Source organism: Lepeophtheirus salmonis, chromosome 1 (assembly GCF_016086655.4).
Source record: "Lepeophtheirus salmonis chromosome 1, UVic_Lsal_1.4, whole genome shotgun sequence".
Classification (NCBI taxonomy): domain Eukaryota; kingdom Metazoa; phylum Arthropoda; class Copepoda; order Siphonostomatoida; family Caligidae; genus Lepeophtheirus; species Lepeophtheirus salmonis.
Genome location: NC_052131.2, coordinates 54,964,044 through 54,991,208, shown reverse-complemented (window position 1 = coordinate 54,991,208; position 27,165 = coordinate 54,964,044). Strand labels below are relative to the sequence as shown.

The window sequence follows — 27,165 nt, the reverse complement described above, 5'->3', positions numbered from 1 at the left end:
AAAATTTTAAAAAAAAAGATTTCATCTATTTTTAGTTTGTTTGTGTTAAAATTATAAACAAAACAATCCACTATTAATAATTAATAGGTAAATTCCTAAGCAACATTTTTTTTGTTTTCTGTCCATTTGATGTAACCATAATCAAACTTGCACCCACTTTTGACACACTCTCGAAAATGCAACATATAATTGATCTTGTGAAAATACTGATTTTGGTAAATCTAAAGTAATCTTTTCAAATTTTTTACCTTGTGATTAATTGATTGTTATTGACATAGCTAACTGGCTATGTTCCTCCTTCAACCATATAGAAGATTGAAGATACATACTAATACTAATTTGCTAATCCTTTTCTTCCTTCATTTACCTTAGAACAATAATTCGTTCAATTGATTTTTTTTTTTTTTGGTGGATTTTCGAATTGACAACCCATACCCATAAGTTTGAGGCACGTGGAATTGATCTCGTTTTATGAAAAAAAAATCAACTTAATTGCGAAAAAAAAACAAAAAACTTGCGTCCAGAACTCAGGCATCTGGTCTGATCAGAATAAAACATAGCCCTACTTATGTCACTCAGAATTCTAAACAGCTTTTACTGTATGTGTAAAGTCTGTATTTGTCATCGTTTTTGAAGTTTTTATCGTTGTTTTTCGAAGGGGGACGAACTGAAACCAGATACACGCATAAATTATTTAATTACTATGTGTTATATTAATGTCCTTATGCAAATCAAATTAATATCCATCAGTTTGATGAGGTTGCATGTAGTATATTAAGCTATATTCACAATATGATACATTTGTCTATCATTTACCCCTCAGTCTTTAGGTCAAGAAATCAAACGGAAGCACAAAGGAACGACTTTGAAGCAAAATGGTGAATTCTATTTACTAAAATTGGATTCAAAAATGTGTAAATCCTAAAGAAGGAAACAACACGATAAATAAAGAATTGGATATTATCTGAGTTAATGCTTTTTAGAGCATACTGAGAAGTAATGACGATGAAAGTAAAGAAATAAGAGCAATTTTTATGAATCATGGGGTGAAAAGTACCCCACTTTGCTAACAGAGAGTTTAAGACTAATGGAAACATCTCTGCAAAACAAAAGCATTGCTCAACTAGAAAAAAAATCTAACACGCGTTGGAGGGCATATTTTCTACAACTCCAAACATGTAAAAACAGCTGACAATAAACTACAGTGTACATTTTCATGTTATTGTGAATTGTAGACATATCAACAGCTGACAAGAGAGTGCATAGGAGCTATTAATACTTTGTCAATCAAATTGTGTTTCGAAAATATGTTTTTTCCTGGAATTACGTCATTGAGTGTAAAAGAAGAGGGAATACTAATTTTTATTCGTTGTTAAATTGGCAATATTTTATTTCATATCTTAAAAATCATTATTTATATTTTGAGCTTACAATATCTGTAATTGAAAGAGGTAGTATTCATAGTCGGGATTTCCAAGCAAAACTTTGCCTGTTCTATCCACTATGTGCATGCAAAAGAAAAAGTTATATATGTAACACAAAAAAAAAAACCTTGAACGTTTCTGCCCTTCCTTTGATTGTAACATGCAAAAGGACGTCGTCACACAACAGCTTTACGAATCCTCATTCCCCTCCTTCATCCCCATTGTCTAGTAATGAGACCTCCTCCTCCCCTCCAGCATTTAGTAAACGTACAAGACCCTGATCCTTTAGACATCCCTTCACAAATTCCTCCTCTGAAATTTCTCCATCCCCATTTACATCCAACTCCATAAATATTTTCTTCGCTCGGGCCACGGCACATTCCCGAGAGATCCCTTCCATTTCATAGAGAGTTCCAATGATGTCCGTCATTTCTGACATTTCAATCGTTCCACTCGAATCCTCATCATACATCTGTAAATTGAGTATTTGCTGTTAGAGTTGAGTTTACTTTTATAGTCCTTGTTTTATTTGCTGTTCACCTTTCACCTCATCGTTAGACGTTTCTCCTGGTCTTTGTTTTTGTTTTGTCATCTTTGTCACATCACGTTTGTTTTAGTCTAGTCCAAGGTTTCACGTTACATTTCTTAGCTGGCATAAGTTATTAAATGTTCCTTTGATTTGCGTAACAAACTTAACATTAAGTAATGCGTATATCAAAGTTTCGTTACATGTTTCACGTCTTTTACGTACCGTTTCGATTTGTCTTCGTAGTGCCCCGTTACATTCTGTTTTGTCCTTTTTACGCACGTTTCATGTGATCTTCTTATAGTAACGTTTTGTATTTCGTTTCAAAAAAACCGTTTGTTGACGTCCTTTTACATTTGTTTTCTCTTCAAACGTCAGTAACGTCACGTTTTATGTCATGTTCGTTTAGTCTCATTTCGTCACGTTTTATGTTGTCTTTGTTTAGTCTCCTTGCATTTCGTCAGGAATAAGAAAATTTTGTTGGATCTGGCAAAACAGAAAAATGCAAACCAATTGCTTCTTTGTCATGAAAAAACCTTTGTTGAAATATATCACAATGTATTTAATTTTTCAATGGATCAATGAAAAATATATTTCTAAAAACTTTACATTTGAATAACTTCGAACCTCACATAACATGACGTTATTGTAGGGCAATGCTCACCATTTTGGAACCCAACTGACGTCATGGACAATTCATCCATAGATTCGGTCTAGACCGGTTTTTTTTTTTTTGTAACACCGGTCCAAACCGATTTTTTCTATGAGAGTAGTTCAGACTGAACTTCTTTAAATGACTGAATTAGTTCGGTCCACTGACAATCATAACAGTCTCAGTCCTATAAAGTCAATATACCGGTACCACTAAAGAACTACTATTACAGAACAATAATAGGATATACTAAGAGAAACGGTGTCTACCTTGAAAGCCCATCGGAGTTTCTCTTCCACTGTTCCTGACGCAGTCATGTCGGTCGCCATCATGAATTCTTTAAAGTCAATTGTTCCATTTCCATCCTTGTCAAAAATCCGGAATATTTGATCCACAAAGAGAGAGGAGTTGGCATTAGGGAGTATTACCTCATACATTTCCAAAATCTAAATAATATATTTTTAAACTATAAGTAACACCGAGAAAAGATTAAATATACTATATTAAAGAGAAATTTATGCCCATTGATTTAATCAAAAATAGGACTAATGGACATTTTAAAAAAAACACAATTTTTTACAAATCTCAATAAACTATCATTTAAACTTTTATGTGAGTTACCAAACTTTGCTTTTATCCAAAATATGACTTTTCAAATAGAATCTTAAAATAAAACTATTTATATATGCAAAAAATATATTTGATCTTGATAATTTTTGGGGACTATGAAAGCTAGCAACACCCCTGTCTATGATTATATAATTATTTTATTCAAACAATGAAATTTTCTACTTTAAGGCCAATTTTCAGGGGATCCATATGATTCATCAGAATAATTGTTTCACAGAAATGTACAGTAATTAGCTCTCAGTGCGTGGAAAATCACCATCAGAGATCTCTAAAGTGCTAGTTTGTAACTGCACTACTGTGTGTGCACGAGAGGTGCAGCCAAAACTTCAACAAGCTCCAAATTAGGACTAGAAGGCTAATAAAATTAGTTGAGGTAGTTAGAGCCACCATTGAAGGCAGAAAAGGCAAGGTGACCGTCTTGCTCGCGAATTTGACAGCAGCCAGACTACCGTGCACCACTTGGTGAAGTAATAACCTTAATACCTACAAGAGAACTCTCGTCAGGGTTGAAAGACATTGGAGCAAGTAAAACGAGTGGACAGTGCAAAATCCTTCTCAATAATCTTGAAAACCAAGTCTCCCAACAGCCCGACTGTTCCCCCTGGACTCTGTTATTTTTGGGCACTTCAAGGGGAAGCTTTCAGGAGTCCAATACACAAAAAAGTAACAAAAGAAGACTGAAGGCTGTCATCATCAATGCACCAACCTAGAGCCGAGCTTTGTACAGAACTGATGTGCAAAGTTCTGGCCAGGCTGTATTTCGCCATTAAGGCAAAAGGTGGCTATATGGATTGATAATGTTAATAAGCTATCCTTTAATTGTATTTATGTGTTAAGTTTTACAAATTATAATATATGTTTTTGAATATAACAATTGCAGTTTACATGGAAGAGCCAGTATAATGGTTTTTCACTCCTTTTTTTTGGACTGAAGACTGCAGTTTCGTCCAGTTTAGTTTCGGTACGGTGCAGTTCAGTCCAACATATCACCACGGCTACTTTTTTTAAATAAACACAGACGGTGGGAGTTTTCGTTTCAGCTGTTTTCTTAAGTTGACTCTGCCATGATAATAAGTAGCGGACTCAACGTATTATGAACTCAAATAATGTACTATATGGGATTTGGATTTAGAAAAAAATTAATATATATAAGTCAAGTGCCTTTGTTTGGAACTCTTGTCATTTCATAGTCAGTCATTGGTAAGATAAACAGTTTAGTGTACAATATGCAATATCTGTACATGTTGCAACTTGTATAAGCAAATTCTACAAGTTCCAATTTCTTAGTCAATCTAATTAATAACTATACATTGATATCATCATTTAGTTTTGATCTACTAAAATTATATGGTTATTAGGTATTTATGAGAAATATAACTGTGGGGATTTGAACTTTATAATGTGGCTCAGAATACATTTATTTTTGTAATTTCTGTTAAAATATTCAAAATTACATTATCAATATCTGGATCATCCATAAAACATTCAATTATTGCAGGATCCTAATCACAAGTACTGTAAATTCTTCATATAAAATTATTCATATGGTTCATTATGGTGCAACTTGTACAATTTGCACATACAAGTTACAACTGGACAAAATCGCAACTTGTACACAGCATAAATAATATTATGTTAAGTAGAAAGTTCTGGCGGTTTTTGCTATATGTCTTTAGTTAGCTATATCTCACAATTAGTTCATAAAATAAAATAAATAACGCTTAAAGTATGCTTAAAGGTTAAGAGTGCACTTTAAAAAAAGTTTATTTACAGTTTCGAGTTTGGTGAAACCGGTTGTGAGTTACAGCGTTAGTATCACTACTACCAAGTTGAAAGGCAGAGCAGGTGAGGAAATAAATTGTGTTGTTTATGGACTCAATACAATATCACACAAAAACTATCCCAAAAACCGTTTGGAACCATCTAAATCGGATAATTCTAACTATGTTAGTTGTATTGTCCAAATAAAGGAAAAAATCGTTCATAACTTCAATTATATATAGGTTTTTTTCTTTTCTTTTCTTTTGTTAGTCGAATTTAAGACTGGGTAAAAAAGCTATTCAGGCAGTCCGAAAACTTATAAGTTTATTTCCTTGCTAACGTCCACAAATTTATGTTTTCTTGTTTTAATCAGTTCTAGCATTGATGATCTGAAGGAGCTACAGTCTTAAAGACCGGTCCTAAGACCGGACTGAACTGAATAAAATAAGAACTGACACAACACTACTAATAAGTACAATTTCTGATGGAAATTTGAATAGCGAAGTTTATTATTATATATATGGATACCTAAATCAACAAACAATCGAAAATGAGTCAGCACTTATCAACAATCGATACAAAAAAGTGTAAAATTTGTTATTCATCATATAAAACAACAAGAATTTGATTGCAATACCCTACAAACATTTTGTTTATAGTTCCTCCTCAAGGATTGATTACTTTATTATTGTTATTTCAACGAGGGTCCGTTTTACCAGTGGAGCATTCAACGTCAACACGACACGAGGAGTTGACCACATGTGGCATAATTAACTATTTTTTATTATTAGAATAGTTATGAAATGAGAGAAGGATGCTAAGGATGGCTACATTAATAATTTAGAGAGCTCACACACACACATCTATTTAAAGTATTAATTTTGTTGAAATTCTAATGTTAATTAATCAATTAAACGCTTTTAATGTTTAAGGTGTTTAGATTTTAATGGATTAATAGATGCATATAATTTGATAAACAGTAAGGCCTACATTATTTTATCTGTCGATCATATTTTGATTTTTACTATTTTCCTTTCTTAACTTAAACCAAAACTTGATTTTTACTGATATCAAACTTTGTTATTTAGGCTTCACCTATAGACAACAGCAACAATGCTGACGTCACATGTAAATGTGACATATCTCTTCCTTACGTAGAAACTTTTTTTGAGATATATAAGTATGTATAAAAAAACATTTTATCATAATTGAACTATGGAGAGCTTTTTTACTTTGACAAAATTAATTACATGATTGTTTAAACACGATTCCTTCTTCAACCACATGTATTATAATCGACTAATTTTTTTAATGGAGGTAACTATTACATAGCTTTGAAAATATTTAAAATTTTACATCCATTATTTCGTTTGTTCTAGAGATATTGGCTTCCAAATGTAGTAAAATCAAACATATTTTCCTCATAAAAAAGTGCAGAAGTTTGACTTGATTCTCACTTCAACATTAATGACTAGCTCAATTTTTGCCAAATTTTGATTAAAACTCGTGAGTAGATTAATTAAAACCTGTTAATTTCAAAAATGAACATTTCATGTATGTTTTGTAAGTACTTTTAACCCCTTAGTGGGTTATTGTATGCACATACTGATAATTCGATATATCTTCGGATTTAATTTATCAAATAATTTGAAAATGTGTACACTGTTCCGTAAATTTTTCCCTACACCTCATATTTTCTCCTTCTATAACGAAATCGGAAACAGCAACAGCTAAAAGTTGAAATTCAATCCTTGCAACTTTTTAATAATATGGAAATAACTTCGCTAAGTGCAAAGATAAATATACGACTCATTACCTTTTTTTTTTGTATTTAATTTTGAATTCTGTATTTATTTATTATTATTATTTTGTGTAGGGACCCTGTTTTGTACGCTAAGTACAACACCAATATATGGCTACTATTTAGATGAGCAAAAAAGAATGTAATCTCCCTTTTTTTGACAATTCTACAACAAAATCTAACGGAGGTTATGTTTTGGTCTTTCTTTGGCAGTCACATATCGATTTTAATCAAACTTGATACAAAGATTGAATGTAGTCACAGTAAGAAGCCATTAAATTTTGGAGATTTTTGCACTTTACCGAGTTTCATTCTAATTATTTATGCTTGGGTTTTATGAAAAAATTTGGTAAATATTTTTTAACAAAATGCTCTATTTTAATCAGATTTTTAAACAGAAAGACATTTTCAGAAAATAAAAATTAATAAAATTCGAATGGGCACTAAATACAGACGCAAAACCTTTGTCTAAAATAAAATTGAGTTATTTATCTCAATTTTTTTCAAAGTTTTGCATTTTTTGCTACTTTTATCTTGAAATCAAAATATAAAATTTTCATGTTTTGATCTAATTCGATCTGTAACTTTTGCCGTAATCCTGGTGCCGAACAGACAAACAGAGACATAAACTCTGTTCAACTACGTTGGCGGTGGTAATTATGTTGCTCAATTAAAAATATATAAAATGTTCAGGGACCCTTCATTAAACAATCAAATTCCCCCTTCAAAGCGGCACTGATTTCTACTCTACCTTTTTCTTTGTGAGCGTACCATCTGGACAATCATTACGAAATCCGCGGTACCAGTCCTTGATTTCCTCTTCATCATATCGCGTATTTTTCTTAAGAAATATCATTTCATCATTTGACAAGTTAAAAGGAGCCGGAGTTCTACGTCCTCGTTGCCAACGTTCGGATTTCCGTCTACGAATTTTTCTTCGTCTCTCGTAAGTTATTGTTTCTTTCACCGGGGGTTTCATTTGTTCAGGGACTTCTTCACTCATTTCATTTTGTTCTTTGATCCCGGAACTCATTTTCATAGATTCCCTTCTGAAAATTATTAGAATATATTTTTTTAATACTGAGTGGTCAATTAAAAACTGAACACATTCAATTTCAAACTTCAAGGACATATAATGTATTAATTTACAATAGAATTTCAACAAAATTAACAGTATAAATAGATGTGTCTCTGAGCTTCCATAATCATTAGTATAGCCTTCCTTAGCGGCAATGATGACTTCCAGGTGGAAGGCCTAGATGAAGTTCTCTTTCTTGGTGTCCCAAGGGCTTGGTGCTTGGATGACCGGCACATTCCCTTCGACATTTGCCTAAAATGTGTAGTCGAGGGGGTTAGCTTAGGGCTGTGGGTGGGCCAAAGGTGTAAAGAGAGTTCAAAATAACTCAAAAGAGTCTTGCAACGGAGGAGATGTGTTTCTTTCATTGCTGGTATCAAAAGTGGCCTCTCCACCCTCACAAGGCTCTTTTTCTCACGTTTTTTTATAGCTCTCTGGACATTCTGGTGGGAAACCCCTTATCTCTTGTATGGGCTCTCATGGACTTAATCCATCATAAGCCATAGAAAATGATTATTGCACAAAATAGTGTAGATATTTACATAGTCAATTTCTGCAAAATGAATGAGTTAGCGACTAGACAATATATGGATATTCTAGAGTCACGAATTGTGACTCAGTAAATATGGAGCTTGATAATATTAAATATGCATAGACAAGCATATTTGTAAAACATCTAAAAAGATCCTTTATACAATTCCGTAGCAAAGTAATCGATAATCATACAAAAAGACAATAATGTGTTTGTAGTAAAAGTACAAGGTCGTTCTGATTAGTCTTCTATTCGACACCTCTTTTGTTGTCTTAAGAAAAACCGATCGAGAAAAATACATTAAAAAATGTATTAAAAGTTGTCAAATACACTTTTTATTTTTATTTTCTGGAGTTTTATTGTACGACCATATAATGGAATGGCCACTATGAAACGAATTGTAACAAAGTAGTATAAATCTCCATATTTGAAGAATATATACTAGATGTGTGACTTATCACCAAAGCATTAGTGAACATAGCTCAATTGAAAAAAAAAAAAAGTTGAAAATCAAACCCCTTTACTCCACAATTCTCCCATTTCAAAATGAAAAAGTTCTGTAATTTAATTTTATTTTTGTTCTGGGGGAGAGAAAATATCACATTAGTGATATCCGTGCTTCCCAAAATCTAATTTATAATATGGTTTTCACTCCAACAAACATGATACATTTTAAATCACAAAACCCTTACATTTTCAAAGGGATAATTTTTCAGGTTTGAAGATTAAGATATGCACAGATTTTACAAATAAACTGGGTATACACGTATTCCTTCAACAAGCATTTATCAGAGTGGGCACCCAAAACCTTCATTAACAAGTCTAAATTACGAAAAACGTGATGTATATGACATAAAGAAAAGACAACTCTAAACCAATTTCGGATATGTTTAAGAACTATATTTAGTTATATTTCTCATATAATATGTCCTCCTTCACAATCAATAACAGCCTCGATTAATGAGGGCCACAATGAATCAGACCAGAAGTCAGTCATATTGTTACTACAGAAGTTTTGGTTTTACTTAGTTGTATGGGCTGTAATGTAGCTCTTGATGTTTAGGGATTTGGGATGCAGATGCCATCGTTTTCGGCAGCCTTCTTTGGACTGAAACTGGTGCAAAGGAAATCCTATACGCGTTGCCTTTTTTGTTGTGTCTTCAATATTTTCACACTTGTGTAGCGATAACATAAAAATAAGCTGGGTTTTTTTTAATGAAACAGAAAAACGTATTATAAGCTTTTTACTTCAATGAAAAACTGAAGAGTATTTTTTAACGAGTCAAATACAATATTAAACCACTGAAAAACTGTCTAACAATATATAAATGTGATTCATATTTGTTTAAATTTTTACATGACCATATTATATGCAAGTTCAGTCAATTTGATTGTGCGGTATTTGAACTTTAAATTGAATATTTTTATATTCAATATAACCAATTTCAGTTGGTGAGGTATGTTCTTAACAAGCTATGTTATCGCCACATATTAAAAAACATGGGATGCAAACAAAATAAATTTATTTGTTTCAACTTTCGTTTAGTAATGAAGTCTTGTAATAAGAAATAACGGGGATAACATTAAATGCAACTACAAATTATTTGAGGCCACTCGGTAGATGTCTCACCTTTAGGAGTATAAAAATAGTCTACCCTTTACTCTACATAAGTCTTTCCCAGAATCCCCACTGCCATTTCTAAGATGTACTGTTGGTCAACTATCTCACTCCTACCTACTTTCGGACTATTCTAAAAGGGATGGACATTTTGTAGCAAGAAATAATAGTTTAGGAGTAAAAAAGAAATAACAGTTGGTACTGTTGTTCTTAGTCGAAGTTATGTTCATTTTTTTGTTTGATCATTACGTTGGAAGCATCTGTATCTAGAAAAATCGACAGGTGATAACAAAGTACAGTGCTATTATTTAAAATTATTTTCTACCTTTAAAATTTCTGATAAGGTTAGATGATGACGTCAGAGGCAGATATATATGATAACATCAATTAACAAAGATTGTTCTATGGGGCTACTTTTCCATTTGATTTGGATGTGTCGTCTTAAGTCTTTAGAAAACATACATCTTAAAAAAGTTGGGCAACTTTAGGATGAGATTGGGATGATTTTAGATATGCTCGAATAATATTTCACCGTATGGATGTAAGAAGGTAAGTTAGTCATTGTCAAATAGTCACATACAACCGCGAATAACCAATGATATCTAAAAGCTTTTGGCCCCTCAGATACCTTGTTTCAACTATATGACACGCGATATGCTTCTTATTTTATGCATTTTTATAGTTACTGATTAAATTTTGGAAACTACTTGGCAAGCTGATCACGAATATGTAATTATTTTTTTCATATCACTATACGAAGTTGAACGGAGGATATGTCTTTGTTTGTTTGTTGGAAATCAGACTCACGCTAAAAGTTACAAATCAATTTTGGTCACTATTCAAACTGTGGTAGAAGTAAAACGTCAGTCGGAAAAAGCGTTATGGTATAACCTTGTATTTCTATTAACTTTGGTCTGTACCACTTTTGATCAAAATCGATCCATAAATTTTACTGTAAGCCTGCTGACTAACAAACCAAATAAGAGGTATTCATTGGTGGAAGTTTACTACACCTTATATATAGGGCTTCATAACAAAAGAGTATTTGGGGTTTAAAAAAGAAACATTTTGAGGATTTCTGTGATGTTTGAGTGATTGATTTGTTTTGTTAACTGTTTTTAAATTTTCTGTAAATAGAATTTGTTGTTCGGTGTACATTTAAAATCAATATATTCTTACAACTTCATACTCAAATTAACCGAAATCTTTCAAATTTATAATCTCAATGAGTACGTTCATACTATTTCATTTCAAATATAGTGATCACTTTTATACGAGTATATGTATACGCACTACCACTATTTACCTGCTTGACAATTACGTGATATTTAAGATATTATCATAAAATAAATATATTTCCTTTTTAAAATATACTTTTATTTTAAAGCAAAGCAAAACAAAATAAAGAACAATAAAACCTTCAAAAGTCTTTTGAAACATATAATAAATAAATTTTTGTGTAAAAGACTTACTATTTGCCTATACAATAAATATGTTGAAAGAATTTGTGTAGGTATGCACTAGTGTTATGTTTCGGTCTGAAAATCCTGGACTAGTTTGATAACTTTATGATTTAAAATGGAACGAACTCATTCCGTCCTTAAAGAAATTCGATCTCATTTTAAAATTTGGTCTACTTAAAATCTCCTGTGGCAGATTCTGAGTTTCCCCTCAGATCCTGGACATTAGTTCGGATTTTGTGTTGTATAGGATCTGATGATGTGTTGCTCAACTCAACCCTACACAAAGAACAGCATTGGATTGATGTTTGGTGAGCTTGGAGGCCAAACACTGGTCCAACAAATTATTTGGCTTCCTTTCCTTTATCTTTTCTGTCAGAACTTGAACTCATCGTATCTTGGGACGGCTTATCATCAAGTATTTTTTTCCAAATTTGCAATAAAATCCTGATTCCAATGGTAGCCTGACCTCATTTTGGGATCAGCACTTTTTACTGGTGATTCATAATCCCATCCATACTGTTCCAGTTTCTCCCTGACTCTCCAGAGAAAGGATTTGTCCAGCTTTAAGAAGTTTGCATTCTCGTCATGGTCTCGTCCTGCGCGGAATCGTCGAATACATTTTTCGTTGATCAATGCTATTTTTTTTAAAGTGACTTCAAACACTTCAAGATAGCCGCCAAAAACAGTAAACAACGTCCTACCTGGTACTAGGGGATTGTATTCCTAATAAATCTATTACATGTCTTTTCATTCCTCGTAATTTCCTTCCCAGGTATTGGCTGTAAAATTCATCCCCAGACATTTCATTCCCATTGTTAAGAGGGATATTTAGTGACGTCATATGGTTTATATTTCTAAACTGCTTAGCAGTTTTTGTGTAGGGCTATCTCATGGACTGGAGATGAGTGGTGAGAGAACGATGACTAGTGATGGATGGGAGACGGATACGAATTATTTATGTCCGGTTATACCTTGGGAAATAGAAGAAGAAAAAAAGTTCCCAAGGCATAAATATTTTCCACGGATTAGGATTCTATTCTTACTCACTATTAACATTTATCATGACGTCATTTTAATATCCATAGACACCATATATCCTTCATATCCATCCCCCACCTAACATTCTCTCCTACTAGCCATTACTTTTCTCCAGTGCTGGCTGCTCAATGCCCAAGCCTCTCTTTAGAGCCCTGCACAAACAAATACTTTAGTAGTTTCGAAACATAAACCGCATGACGTCACTAAATATCCCTCTTCAAAGTAAAAATGAAATGTCAGGGGATTAATTTTACAGGAAACAATTTTCTGAGAATTAAATTACGGTCACGGCCATACCTGTATATGCAGAGGAGTTGCAGGCACTCAAAGCTCGTTGTTAGACAACGACTGCGCCCTGTACATCAGGGAGCACAACATACAGTACACTCTGTGTAAATGATTGAGGCTACATTCAAAACGCATGGGAGATTCCATTGATATTTCTTGTATCAAAAACTATTAAGTTTTACATACATACTTTAAGGTAGACATAAGCAAAAACTTTACTTTGTTATATCTGTTCCCCTGTTTATAAGTTAGTTTGATGTTGCAAGTTACAGATCAATTTTCATCCAACAAATGGTACGAAGATTATATATACAGTAACAATAAGAGGCCATTCAATTTTGAGAGGTCAAGGTAACACAATACGTAAAAAATGCAAAATCGACAATAACTTTCTAACCTATTGAGATGAATAACTCAATTGGATTTGAGACGGAGGTTTTGTCCCCTACTGGGTGCCCATTCCTGTTCATTTAATTATTCAGACCAACCTTTTTAAGAACTATACATTTTATTTTGAATTATTTTATTATTGATTTAGGTGTGATCCAACTATGGACACTTGAACTTCATAATAACTATTTGCAAAATTTTATGTTAATTTCAAACATTGATTAATATTTCATTTTTGTGATCATTTAATGCTGAGAGAATGGAATTTAAAAAATTAAAAGACTAAGGGTGTAAAGGGGTTAACTTGGCATTTAAGTAGAAGATATTGCAACTACCACACATTACGACTTTTACACACCATGTGCATTAATCGAGTAAGGTTTGTCTTTCTGTCTATCTTAATATCTGAATTTATGACAAAAAGTCACCGGGTGCTTTGTATATAGTGCTCTATGATGTATATCATAAATATATTTTGACTTAAGAAGTAATAATTCAGTCTTATTAATGAAATATTGCAGGTCTGTGCGTATAACATCGAACGTGTATGCAGACTGCACTGTATATAATGATCCCTGATATAAATCATATAAATATTTTTGATATAAGAAATAATAGTGTAGTTGTATTTACGAAATATTGCGGGCGTGTGTAAATATACAAAGATTAATATCTTTTTATGGGTCTCCTATGTATGTGAATCATTATTTAGGTGCATTTTCAGTTTATATTAGCATTTGAATAAATTATAATTGCTGCTATATTCAAATAAAGGTTGTTGGAATCTTTGGTCATCATAATGCCTTAGGTCCTGATGAACCACTTAACTATAACACACGCCTTAGAACTGTCGATCAGTACTATAAAAAACATGCCCTATCTTTAACAGGCAAGCTAAAAAAACCACATGAAACATTGCCGATTGTTTTCTTCATGCAGGGGTCATTTCATCTACTCGTGCAGCTAACTTTCCACAACATGGCCAACTAATCCTCTTCTAGAAATCGGTTCTGAAGAAAGGAAAAATCATGACAAAAAAAATAGTCAACACCAAGTTTGTTGGTGGCGAAGTTCTGAAGCTTAGTATGGAAGAATAAGCAATCAAATAACCCCTTTACTGCATGGTCACAAAAGTGGTTTCATTACAGTTTGCGACATCCTCAATATATTCCAGAAAGTCGAATAAAGCTTACCCTGGATGGTTTTTTCTGCAAGGAAGCTTTGGAATCTTCGTTCCATTTAGATAATTTATTTTTGTGATCGAGTAAGATTTCTATTATTTATGGTGAATAGTGTCATTACCGAAGGGTTTGGCATAAGTTTCAAACCTTAAGATTGACTCATTACGCTTACAATTAGAGGAGAAAATGACTTTAAGGTGGAGGCGATAATAGCAAAGATTCTAACGATAATTTATCCTTGCAGATCCAAAAGGACTCCTCTTCCTGCAGGTCTGAACACGGAAATCGTGAGAGATATGGAATCAATGGGCTTTTAATCATTTACAAATTTTTATAGTGTAAGGGGGACTTTTACCCATCTTTTAACAACTTTCAAATCTTTCATGTGTTATTAAGTAACTGACAAAAACTCCATTTTTAATGGATATATTTTTTTAAATTATGTACTATTGTATGCATTTGATTGATTATATAATATAAAAAATAAAAATATTTTTTCTGGGTTTTTTTATTAGTGAGCCCCTTCAAACTAACGTACTCATCAGTTATCCAAAAATATTATTTTTCTTATCTCAAACTCTTATTGTTATATTTGCATTCTTGAGGAGAGAACACAACATACGAATTGATAAAAGTATTGAGTAGCTACGTGTGAGTGTGCTCATGAAAAATAGAAATAATATTGAGGATGTCTTGCTGTTATCTTTAAATTATTACACGAAAGTTTATCTTCTAGCCAAAGCCTAATTACGACGATAATTATTTAATTAGATTCAATTTTGAACAATCGACGGTCTTTATATATTTTATATTCAATTATAATTTGTATTTAACCTTTTATTTTATTTTAAATTTCAATACCTAGTTAATGTTTTCCTGATGGTGTTGAACTCAATAAACATACAAAGGACCTTTATAGTTCAACATTTTCGTTTTTATGGCCTATTGAGAGTAATATTTTATATACCATCACTAAGCATGGAACTCTAAATCCCTGAAATACAGTCGATATTTTTCTTTTTCCCAAATGAGTCATACTTTCTTTAACTATGTGCAATGACATATTTGAGTTAGATAAGGCCTAAATACAGATGGAATTAAAAGTTCCAGATTTCACACATAGATTGGGCTATTTTTAATTTTTTTTAATTCACCTCATTTTCAGTGTGTACCAACCTTCAAAAGTCAGCTGTCAAAATTTCATTACAATCTGTTTTAGTTTGTGAGTCATTGTGGTAAGTGTGAAGCTACTTTTTCATACTTTCTCAGTGAAATAGGTTCAAACTAATTTAGGTTTTTAATTTTAAACTGCTTCTTAATGGGAAAAAAAACTGTTCAAGCTAATTAATGGTTGGAAAATTGTCAGGGAGACTCTGCTCTACAAAACAAATAAAATAAATCAATATTAATAATAATTAAAAATAAATAAAATAATTTTGGAGGAAAAAAACACGTGGTTTCTTTCTTAAGCCCGCAAATTTTCAGTTCATGTCTTATGGTATGATTGAAATTTTAAAAATGTCAAACTATTAACTTTAAAAAAAAAAAAATTTATCACATTTTTTTTAATAAAAAAAAAATGTATAACTGCTATCTTTGAATATGTTTATTTTCAAAGAATCTTTTCTAACAAAAAAATTATTCAGGGAAATCATGCAGCAGAGAAAAAATTTAACTTTCGAAATTTTTCTCAAAATATAATCCAGCGGACACCCCTAAATTTAGTAAATAAATAAGACTGACTGTACCTTCACCGCTTCATTAATCAAAATTCATGACACAAGTAAATGGAGAGTAGTCCTTGTTTGTTACCTTTCTTTCTTAATAATTTCTTTCTCTATGTCTGTGCAGTATAGGGTCTTACCCAAGCGCGTAACTAACAACGACTATAAAAAGACTTGATCGTTAATAAGAAATTATAGAGTAAAAAAATAAATGGTTTTCCTTGGTTGCCACTACCATGTGGAGAGATTGGAAAGGCAAATACATACGTACAAACAAACAATATACACGTTGTCTGTCAAAAAAAACAAGTTGGGGGGAGAGGGGGGGAGTAGGGAAGTCTGAGGAAAGTTGCAATAGTCCCTTAAAAAATCTTGTAATCAACTTTTACCTTTTTATGATAGGAAATACCTGGGAAAGTGTCTACATGTGACTATTGGATAGAAGAGGGAGATGAGGGGGTGTTTAGCTGCCTTTGGCTAGAATTTTGTTGCCCAATTTGTCGAAAAGACAGTTTTGATTTCGTCCAATAATAAATATCTGTTCTTAATTTTTTTCGAAGATATAGTTTTTATCAAATAATGAAAGTAGGCTGTCAATTTTGTCAAAAATGAAAGTTTTTTTCAAATTTTTCGAACCCCGTTTTATTTCGTCAAAATGAATGTAGGTTCTCATATTTTTCAATAAGAAAGCGTTTTTTGTCAAAAGATGAAATTTGTTGTCATATTTGTCGAAAACCGAGGGGGTTGTACAAAAAATGAAATTATGTTCTCAGATTAATAATTAGAAGTGTCTTTAGCCTAAAAATGAAAGTATATTGTTAGATTTGTCAAAAAGAAAAATAGATAAATCTTGTTGAATTGATCAAAAACACAGTTTTTGTGTCAAAAGGGGATTTTTTTTTTTTTTTTTTTTTTTGAGTATATGAAAAAATTCACTCATTGTCTGAGCTTTTTAATTATCAATGTAGCCGCCCTTAGTGGTAATGATAACTTCCAGATGGAATGGAAGGCCTGGCACCTGCTGCAGATGTAGTCATCTTTCATGGCGTCCCTGGCAGTGGTTTTGATGGCCTCAGTGTTGGGATGACGGTTTTTCAGGCCTTCCCCTCGACAAATAAGGGGCCCAAAGTGTCAAAAAAAAAGAGTTCAAAAGAGTCTTAGTACGGAAGAGATGGGTTTCTTTCATTGCTGGTGTCAAATGGGGCTTTTCCACCCTCACAAGTCTCGTTCCATCCCATTTTTTATAGCTTTCTGGACAGTTTGGTGTGAAACCCCCGAGAGCTCCTAAAGGGCCCTAATGGACTTGAAGGAATTGCCTGGGAACTCTTCCGGATCCAGGTTGGCTTCTTTGAAATAGTCGTTCTTCCTCTCAAACGTTTAGAGATGCTAATGGCGTAGACGGTGGTCTTGGAGATGTCTAACTACTTACGAGTGCGCAAATCGAAATTTGTTGATGACGTTAAAGTGTTATTTTCTCCACTTGTACATAAGCGAGGGAGCTCAAATCTGTTTTGTTTTGTAACTAATTTTGTATGCTGTAATATATTGCAATATGAATTAATTTCAATCACTCAACCTTCATTAATTATTGAATTAGTGAGAGCTCAGATATCAGCGACACAGCCGATAGAGTACACTGTATGTACTTCCTTTTCTTTTTTCTTTTTTATATGAGCTCGATGTTAAAATCTTACCAAAAAAAAACAGACTTACTTTGCTTTGCTTATATACATGATTAAGAGGTTGCAATTATTGATTTTGAGTTTTCCATTTAGGCTGTCTCCAAATTCGAGAAAGAAAAGTTTGTAACCATACTTAAATTTAGCAACTCTGCATAAGTTCAATCAGCTCACAAAAATACAATGTTGAAATTATTCTGGTCTTCCCTATTACTCTTACTTTGATTAGAAAAAGAAAGGACTCAGAGTTACTTTTTCTTACGCCTTCAAAACATATTATGGTAAACACAAACAATCAACGCATGAATTTGCATGTTTTTGTTATTGTACTCTAAGGTACCTACATATTCTACAACTACGACGCAAATTTCTATCCATCCGGATGACGAATCTGTTTTATGTTTTCCTAACTAAGATCTTAGAATTTCAATTAAATTAATATAATAAATAGATGTGTGTTTAAGCTCTCTTATGATGGATTCCAGGTGGCACTGGAAAGCCTGTCTCCTACTGCGGATGTAGTCCTCTGTCATAGCATCCCAGTGCTGGTTGACAGTGTCTTTGAGGGCCTCTGTGTTTGGTTGACTTACAGTGCAGGTGCCTTTCATTATTGGTGTCAAATTGGCCTTTCTATCCTCCAAGGCTCTTTCCATCCAATTTTTCGATAGCTCTCTGAACAATCTATTGAGAAATCCTGAAATTCTGGCATGGCCCTGTCATAGACTTGAAGGAATTGACACGGACTGTTTTCTTTAACTCCTTCGGATCTTGTCTGGTCTTTTTGAGAGAGCCCTTCTTTTTTAAATAAAAGTGAGAGTCTTTGCTACTATAGCCTCCACTTTCAAATAATCCTCTCCTCTCATTGTGAGAGCAATGCGCCAGTCTACCGTCATGAGAGTTATGTTAAACCTATCATTAATGACACTCTCACAATCAACAATAGAGGTCTCGTTCGATCACAGAAATATAAAGTTGGAACGAAAATTCTACTGCTTCTTTACAGAAAAAACATCCAAGGTCCGTTTTATTTGACTTGCTGGTGTATATCGAGGATTTCGCCAGCCTGTACTTCTTTACCCATGTATTGAAGTGGTTTGAGGGTATTATTCTTGGATGAATTGCTTCTTCTTCCATGTTAAGTTTCTTCTAGCGCTCTTCCACAAACAAACTTTTCTTTTCCACTGAACCTCATTTCCTAGAAGAAGATGATCCGCAGGCCATGTTGTAAGAAATTAGCACCACGAGTCAATGAAGTGACCCCAAAAAATGTTTGAAAAAGAAGTGACGTTTTACGTTTTGCCTCTTCTTTTATTTTTATAAAAACAAATCATAGAGGTTTAGTGATCTGTAATTGACCTTCTGGCTACACCGAAAGGAAAGCGATAGTTTTGCTCAAAGGATGGAGGCCGAGGGGTCTACCGAGGAGCAGCAGGATTTGCAAATTGGGAAGAATTCGACTTGTGCGAGTGATATAGGAGATGATTTCTAGATGAAGCTAGAAATATCAAAGTATCAACTAACGCGGATAAAGAAAAGGACAAAGGATACTCAATAAGGAAAATTGAGTCACGACAGCTTAACTATAAATGTAGTCTTTTAAAGAAGTAAAATCCAGAGGCGGATCATAATAATCCGTTTTGGAGTAAAATTTATATTGAATGGAAAGACGATAATGGAGTTCTTCGAAAAGGAATTTTCCCCTGACATTCTCCGTTATGAAAAGCAATTTAATAATTTGGCAATTCAAGAAGATGATATCAACCAAATTAAGGATTGTAAAAGTGGAGCAGGATTCATAATACTTACCAAGAAACCCCCAATAAATGTTCTCTTAAAGCTTAACCACCTATAAGATCTACAGTATATTGATCAAGGAATGTCATTTAGTTTGATGTGACTAAAAAGAATGATGATGCTACAGGAACCTATCGAAGTAGCAGTTAAAATTAATCCAAGGTTGATCTTGTGAAACTGAAGGAAATCATGAAAAAATATGGATTGCTTAGTGGGAAAATAAAAAAACATACCACAATACCTTCAGCATAGAGATGGGGTGAAAAAGTCATTTTTTAGGAAAAAAAATAATAAGATTTGCTCCGGGGTTTTGAAGTTTAAAAATATATTGTACAAGCCAATTCCAGCAATTGTCCCAGTTGAAAGAAAATAGGAAGATTTAATTTGTAAATTGTAATGTTTTAAATGTCATGAATTGGGTCATAAAGGAAGTAATTTGCTAGGTGAAGACAAGGACTTTGTTCGATGAGTTTGAAAAAAAGTTTGGACTACCGGTACGGATAGAAAGTACCAAGACTGTAGATGGCTATGAACCTGTCTCTGATGAAGATCAACCGGAGTGCTTGGTCGAGAATCTTGAGGAGATCTCAACAAATCTGGGAAGTCGTAATGTAGGAGCTAAGGCTGTACATACTAATTCAGATCTACAAGATATGCTGTCTGAAAGAAACGAAATTAATAAGAATGATGAAGAACATATTGAACAGTCACAAGAAGAAGTATCCAATTCCATATCTAAAGTTACAAACGCTATTCACCTCAGAGATGTCTGGAGAATAGTATCGAGAAAATATAAAGAGGTCTTCTGGAAGCCTACACCTATTCCTAAATCTCTAGAAACTGAGTCAAGCAGACTCATGTTCTACAAATGCTCAAGGATTCGAGGTATTAGGGAAGCCGTACGGATGTTTTTCTACTTTACAACAATTCTTGGTTTTGAATTCAATTCTTTTGTTTACATAGTCTCGCTACGATCAACCGGAATTTTCTAAAAGGGAGAAATGAGGGCTCGCTCATCAACTCACCCTTTTTATCTCCCTCGTTTTTCTTACGTTGGAGGAAGGGAGGAAAAAAATTGTATGAATGAGTTTGTGTTTATATTAATCTACATATATTAATATTATAATAAATTTTTTTTTTTTTAAATCCAATCAGCAATATTTCCTGTGAACTTTATAGCTCCCCTGTTAAAGTTAAGGCATGTTCTTTATAGTACTGATCGACAGTTCTAAAGCGAAAGTTAAAGTTGAGTAGTTCAATTATTTTAGAGATATTTATTACTTTAAAAACTTTGTTTGGTCCAGAATATATTCTACTTGAGATTGCATATTGAGAAGATCTTTAGAACGCATATTATATTCTTTTTTGCCTAAACGTCTTCGTTTTTCATGCGTATTTTTATCCAACTAGGGTTTAGATTTTTGTAAAATACTTCTGTGTCTATGGAACCCCGTCTCCACCTTTTTAAGTGAGGTAATAAGGCGGTTATCGGAGATAAACTATCGTTCGTCTACCAAAAAAAATACCCAAATGTATCCCAAGATATGAAAAATTTTGGGAACGACCAATTTGTCCACGATTTGAAGTTTTCCAGAATTCTTGAGCGATGGGTAATCAGATGGAACCAATTAACCAAATTAACTCTTTAGTTAAGCAAAACACTACTTGATGGTTGACGGTTACTAAAAATGAAAACAAACGGAAATTTATTTTATTAGTAAATCAATCTTTTGCATGATCAAGGGAGAACTTGGTTGTGATGCACTCATACGGGATCTGGATGAGGAAATGTTAGCCGAATGAAAGGAGAGAGTAACAAAAAATAAGAAAAAATTATCTACCATAATGCAAAAGTAAAGTGTTGAAATTTATGTTTTAAACTTCCTTAAAATTCGTGAATATTTAAATAGTACTCCAATAAATATTTACATTAATCGTTTTTTTGTTATCTATGACATTATTACTAAAAAATTATGAAATAAGTACTGCTTTTAATTTAAAAATATTTATTTTTAGTCAAATAAAATTTAAGTTTTCGATTTATTGAATGAAATTATTATAATTATTGTCCTCTAAATAAAACTGCAATTATATTCCTCACATATTCCGGGTGCAATTTTAGGATATCGATTCTCCCTTGTTGAAAAAGTCGAATCCTAAAATAAGTTGAAGCTAACTGGTTGATCAAAACAAATATGGGATTTGTTCGTTAGGTTTCCATTAAAAATGTTTTCATTAAGAACATTAAAAATCTAATTCTTTTTCACTAATTCTTTTTCAAATAACCAATTTTTACCAGGTTCAGTTAACCTTAAAACCCGGCTCCAACAGGCTTTATCACTTTTGAAATTAATATAAATTATAGTACTCATATCAATGGATATGTCTATCATACTATCACAATATTCAGAAAAAGTATCCCAGCTTGCTTTTATGGTATCGCCATACATATAATCGATCTTTTAGATCAAGATATGAAGGTTGCAACTTATATTTCTGGCTTCAAGCCATGTGTAGTATTCATAAGGTCCATCTATAGTTTTCAGTTGATAGCTTGGTATAACGTTATACGTGATTTTAGTATTTGATAGAGATCTGAAATATTATTTCCAGAAAAAAAAATATAATTGACTATAGAACACTTATGGGCAATAATTTTTCATATATTTCTGCGTAAATTATCAAGGCAACAGAATATCGATGAACTTGATTCCTTTTATGGCGACCATGCACCACCGTGCAATGAAACAATGGTATAACAAATTCAAGAGAGACAGGTCGTGAAGACCGTCCCAAATCGGTTGTTGTGACAGAATACATCGATCCTGTGCATGAGCTTATAAAACAAGATCCTCATGTGACTTATCAGGGAATCGAGGCATGTTTGGAATTAATTCTGACCAGTATCTACAGAATATTTCATGAAAATTAGCAGAAAAGAAGATTTGTTTACGTAAGATTCCACGTAATCTGACGACTAATCAAAAGAAGGCTCGTGTCGATTAGTTCCAGGAAATGCTGAAAAAAAAGTTATTAGAGGTGTATAATATTTACAGAGGGGACGAAACATGGGCCTATGCATATGACTTTAAAACAAAACAACAATCGACTGTATAGATCTTTCAAAATAAACCAAATTCAACAAAAGTTGTTCGTCGAGGAGCCATCAAAGGAAAAGGTTCCCTGTTTTTTTCTGTTTGACAGGTCACATAGCTTCAGTGACATAAGAGCAACGGTTAACATTTAATTCTTATTGTTACACGACCAAATGTCTCCGGAAGTTTTCCAAATATCTTTGAAAAAACAACAGAAAAAGAGACCAATAATTCTTCATCAAGACAATACAAATGTTTTCACTTTGGCTCAAACTAAGAACTATTTGGATAGTTTGAACCAATATTGGATATACCAAGCCAACAGTTATTATTAACTCATTCGAACTGACAGGATTCTGGGAAAATTAGGAAACAAGTGTATTAATTATTAATTGAAACCCAAAGAACATGTTTTAGTCCATGTATCTGCCCTCAGAATTGATGGTGAGCTCCAGGTGGTGGCGGAAGTTGTAAATTCAGGATATACTGGGTGCTCATGGAGGCCAAAACCTTCAGGGCGCGGATGATGTTGTACCGTCTCCTGCAGACCTTGTACTCCACGTGCGCCAAGATTTAATAGTCTAAGGGGTGGAAGTCTTGACTCAGGGGCGGCCAGAAGTACTTTGAACGTTTAATTAATAGACTTTCTCCTGCCTTTTTTAAAGCCCTGGACACCGCTGATGGGGACTTCAATACTTTGTGTGTTCGAATGGGTTAATAATAACTGTTGGCTCGGTATATCAAATATTGGTTCATACTATCCAAATAGCTCTTAGTTTGACCTTTTTTTTTTCTTCTTTTTTTCCATTGCAGGTCTGGGTTGCTCCATGTTTGGGGTTACATTGCTTTTATTTCTTGGTTGACTTTGCTTATTATTGTCTACAGTTTCTTTATACAATTATTTAGAATAAGTTGTTTGGACAAAGGTACGCCATTTAAAAAAGTGTTGCATTTTAAACAGATGGGATAAACTATGTGTTCAAACAATAGGATATCTTTTGTCCTGATTGGAACAAAGTTAATTCACTCTAAAATTAGATTAATTGACGTAGTAGTGTGTAATTACACCCTTAACTGACATTATTCAGGGAAATATAATCATTATCTCTCTCTCTCTAGATTATAACGCTATAAATTATTAATCAAAATTTAAGTATTTATATCCTATTATTTAAATCACAATAGATTTAGAAATGTAAGTTTTTTGTATATACTTCGAGTTATCAAAGTAGAGATTCAACTAAATGGCCCTAGTTCCTTATTTTTGTAATTTAATCTAAGGACAAAAATCCATCTTTACCTCTTATCTTAATAAATATTCATAATTTTACAGCTGTACCCCCCTCAAATTCACGAAATTTTGCTTATTACTAGAAAATTTTATTGAGAAACTCGTGCTCAAACAATGGAAATGAAAGATAACATGAAATGACATCAAAAATAATCTTTTGTATTGAAATCTTTTCGGGATCAAAAGGTCTCTGACTAATTCTTGCCCCGGTTTCTTTGAAAATAGTATTATTGAATATTATTTAGTCGACCACAGCAGCGCTCAGCGTGGCAGCATGTATGGCCTCGTCTCAACTCAGCAAGCCAAATTTTTATTTTTGTAAAAAAAGAAGCACAGTTACCCAAAGTATTTTCCCGCTTTTATATTGGTTGAACTGAATTTAAAAGCGGGATTATACTCTGGGTGAGTCTGCTTCTTTTTTTACAAAAGTATATGTTGTCCTTAGGGCGTCCACACTGGGAGGGCTGGAGGGGCTTTTCACCCTCCCCCAAATTAAATTTTTCTAATTTTTCTCCGAAAAAATGAATAATTGACATTTTCCTCCAAATAAATGTCTGTTTATTACAAAAAGCTCTGGATTTTTTTTTTAATTTCCCAAAAAATAATTTTAATAAGAATAGCTATGGTTTTTTAAACTTTTTTTCTCAAAAAATTAATTATTTGAAATTTTTTCGGAAAATTTTAATAATTGAAATTTGTTTTTATAATTTTTTTCCTACAATATTTTATTTTTCGTGGTCGGCTCTGAATTTTTCAAAATATTTCCAAAAAAATTGGTTTTTGCGAATAGGTGTTGATTTTTGAAATTTAAAAAAATCCAAATTTTAAGCCTCCCCTCCCCCTTCAATATAGTTTTGCGGACGCCCCTGAGTCCGTAGGAGAATTGGATGAGGAAAAGCATTCCTATTTCATATGATAACTTAAGAGAGAAGTGGAAACGTATTAATGACAATCTTCTATTTAATAGTAAACACAAAGCAACGCCAGAGTATTTATAACAACATCAACTCTTGCTTCCTTCAACACGGTGTTACCTAACTAACACAAAAAATGTATTTTGTTGTCATTAGTAGATTAACTCTTCTCACTTAATTCACCATCCTAACTTCATTTCCTACCTTTCCCAAAAGGACAGGAATACAATTTTTTGTTGATCCCTCGTCGAATAATTGAGGGTAGTTCAGATAAATTAGAAAAATCTTTAAAGTCTTATAACGAACGAACTAGATGGTATAAAATCATATATTTTTTTTAATTAAATGAAAGCTACATTAAATGGCATTTACCCTCTCTTGATAACTTCGGCCACACGGCGCCAGAATCTCTTACGCCGGGCCCGGTGATCTATGGGAAGACTCAGTTTTGCCATTGTACGAATATTGAATTTCTTCAGGGCCTCCAGAGACGAATCTTACACGACGCAGTCATATTGCTCGACCATCCCTCAAAGATACAAATAACATAGGTTACTGTCTAGGCTGTTTGCAGCCAAAAAAAATTGGCTCCAAAAGTGAGGAAATTTTGCAGCCAATACCCAGCACTTTTTTTGGGCTTGTAGGCTGGTGCACTGTCTTATTGGAAGGTATAATTTCTTCATGGGGCTACTCCATCCATCCAAGGAATGTAAGTTCAAAGAACTTAACCAGTACAATGGAAAAGCTGGATCCATACGAAAATTGCCAAAGCTTGCACAGCCGTATGGCTGAGGTTATCAAAAGATGTGGATTTCATTATGAATCATTGAATGTCATTAAATGTAGCTCTCAAATTATAAATTTAATGATTCTATGATAGTCTAGTATTATTTAAGTGATAAATAGCTGTTGCTATGATTGACTTATTTCGCTTAATAACAGATTATTTCTGGCCTTGTTTTCCTGTTTCTTTTTTGGGAAAGTTTGGGTGACATAATAAAGATAAGGACGTGTCAATCTTAAAGGATACTTCAAATATGAAATTAGGGCATTTCATTCAGTAAGTTGATACATTTTGACTGAATTAAGTGAAACATCTGTGTTTTTTTTTCTTCTTCCATACTGGCTAAATATAATAGATTTGGAACTGTAAATTATATCTGCAAGGGATAGAAGAAAATTCTATATATTATAAATTAGTTCTTTCTTTTACCAAATTGAATCATACATGTTGATTGCTTTTGGAGCACTCTTTCAAATTTCACCCAGCAAAAATGATATTTTCAGACAAAATCTTTCCTCTTCCATAGGTCCATGATTAATAACTTAAATCAGAAATGAGGGTTCCAATAGGAGCAGTGGTTCTCAAATGGGGGTACTCATACCCCTTGGGTATTTGGAAGCATTACATCATGTATTTGAGATTTTGAAAAAATATTTTGCAACCGGTACAGAACTCAGGGGCGTCCACAACAGGTGGTCTGGAGGGGCTGTAGCCCGCCAAATTAAGGATTTTTTTTGTTTTTTTACAAGAAAATTTAATAAAATTTTATTGAATATCTATGGATTTTTAAATCTATATCCAAAAAAATTCATTTTTGAGAACAACTGTGAATTTTGAATTTTTGTTTTACTAAAAACTTTTTTGAGAATAAATATGGATTTTTAAAAAAAAATCCAAAATTTAAATTGTGTGAATAGATTTTTGAAATTTTTTGAGAATAGCTAATAGATTTTGAAATTTTGTTCGAAAAATATAATCTTTTGAATTATTTTACAAAACATTTAATACTCACCAAAATATAATTTTGTGGACGCCCCTGTCACTGAAACTAAAAATTACTTGTGCTGTTAAGGGGGTATTTGGGTTAAATAAATATTTTACAGGTGGTACATCAATAAAAAAAGGTTGAGAATCCCTGCAATAAACGATGTCTGAGCGTTCTTAATTCATCACTTCTCCACAAAAATTATTTCTTCTATTTTACAATTGTTATTTAATGGAGGTTCTGCAAATCTATATGTGAAGACCGATACCTGTCTGCTCATTTAGTAATACTATTTTGACAAGCCTCCGTATGATAGTTACTTTAAATACATATTTTATTCCACATCTTTAGGCTATATGTTTGGCCCGTCAACTCAAAAGAAAAGTTGAAGTATTTTTCTACAAAAAATCAGCCTTGATTACATTTGTATTCTTTGAAGAATTTTCGTTAACTTCTATCAGTGAGGGTTTTGGTCTGGAAATCCTAGACACCTATGAGATTGTTATATTTTTTGTTGGAC

At 32.9% G+C, this 27,165-nt stretch overlaps 1 protein-coding gene across 2 annotated transcripts; it reads right to left on the bottom strand.

Annotated features, from left to right (window-relative positions):
- Positions 1 to 1,359: 1,359 nt before the first annotated feature.
- On the bottom strand, positions 1,360 to 16,379 carry LOC121132085 (neuronal calcium sensor 2). Of its 2 annotated transcripts, none has more exons than XM_040727535.2 (4): positions 16,192 to 16,379; positions 7,546 to 7,843; positions 2,872 to 3,048; positions 1,360 to 1,896 (listed from the first exon to the last, which is right to left on the bottom strand). In XM_040727535.2, the coding sequence occupies exons 2-4, from the start codon at positions 7,831 to 7,833 to the stop codon at positions 1,624 to 1,626; spliced, it is 738 nt and encodes a 245-aa protein (XP_040583469.1). In that variant the 5' UTR covers positions 7,834 to 7,843; positions 16,192 to 16,379; the 3' UTR covers positions 1,360 to 1,623. The 2 variants fall into 2 exon arrangements, with proteins under 2 accessions (XP_040583469.1, XP_040583468.1); XM_040727534.2 differs by having other exon boundaries at positions 16,128 to 16,269.
- Positions 16,380 to 27,165: the final 10,786 nt, after the last annotated feature.

What these genes read in the sequence shown, in the direction of transcription:
- LOC121132085 (XM_040727535.2), bottom strand. Translation starts at nt 7,833, where the DNA reads ATGAAAATGAGTTCCGGGATCAAAGAACAAAATGAAATGAGTGAAGAA. An exon ending in GTACGCTCACAAAGAAAAAG is followed by an intron (nt 3,049 to 7,545) that starts GTAGAGTAGAAA and finishes TATATTATTTAG; the next exon opens with ATTTTGGAAATGTATGAGGT. An exon ending in AACTCCGATGGGCTTTCAAG is followed by an intron (nt 1,897 to 2,871) that starts GTAGACACCGTT and finishes CTCAATTTACAG; the next exon opens with ATGTATGATGAGGATTCGAG.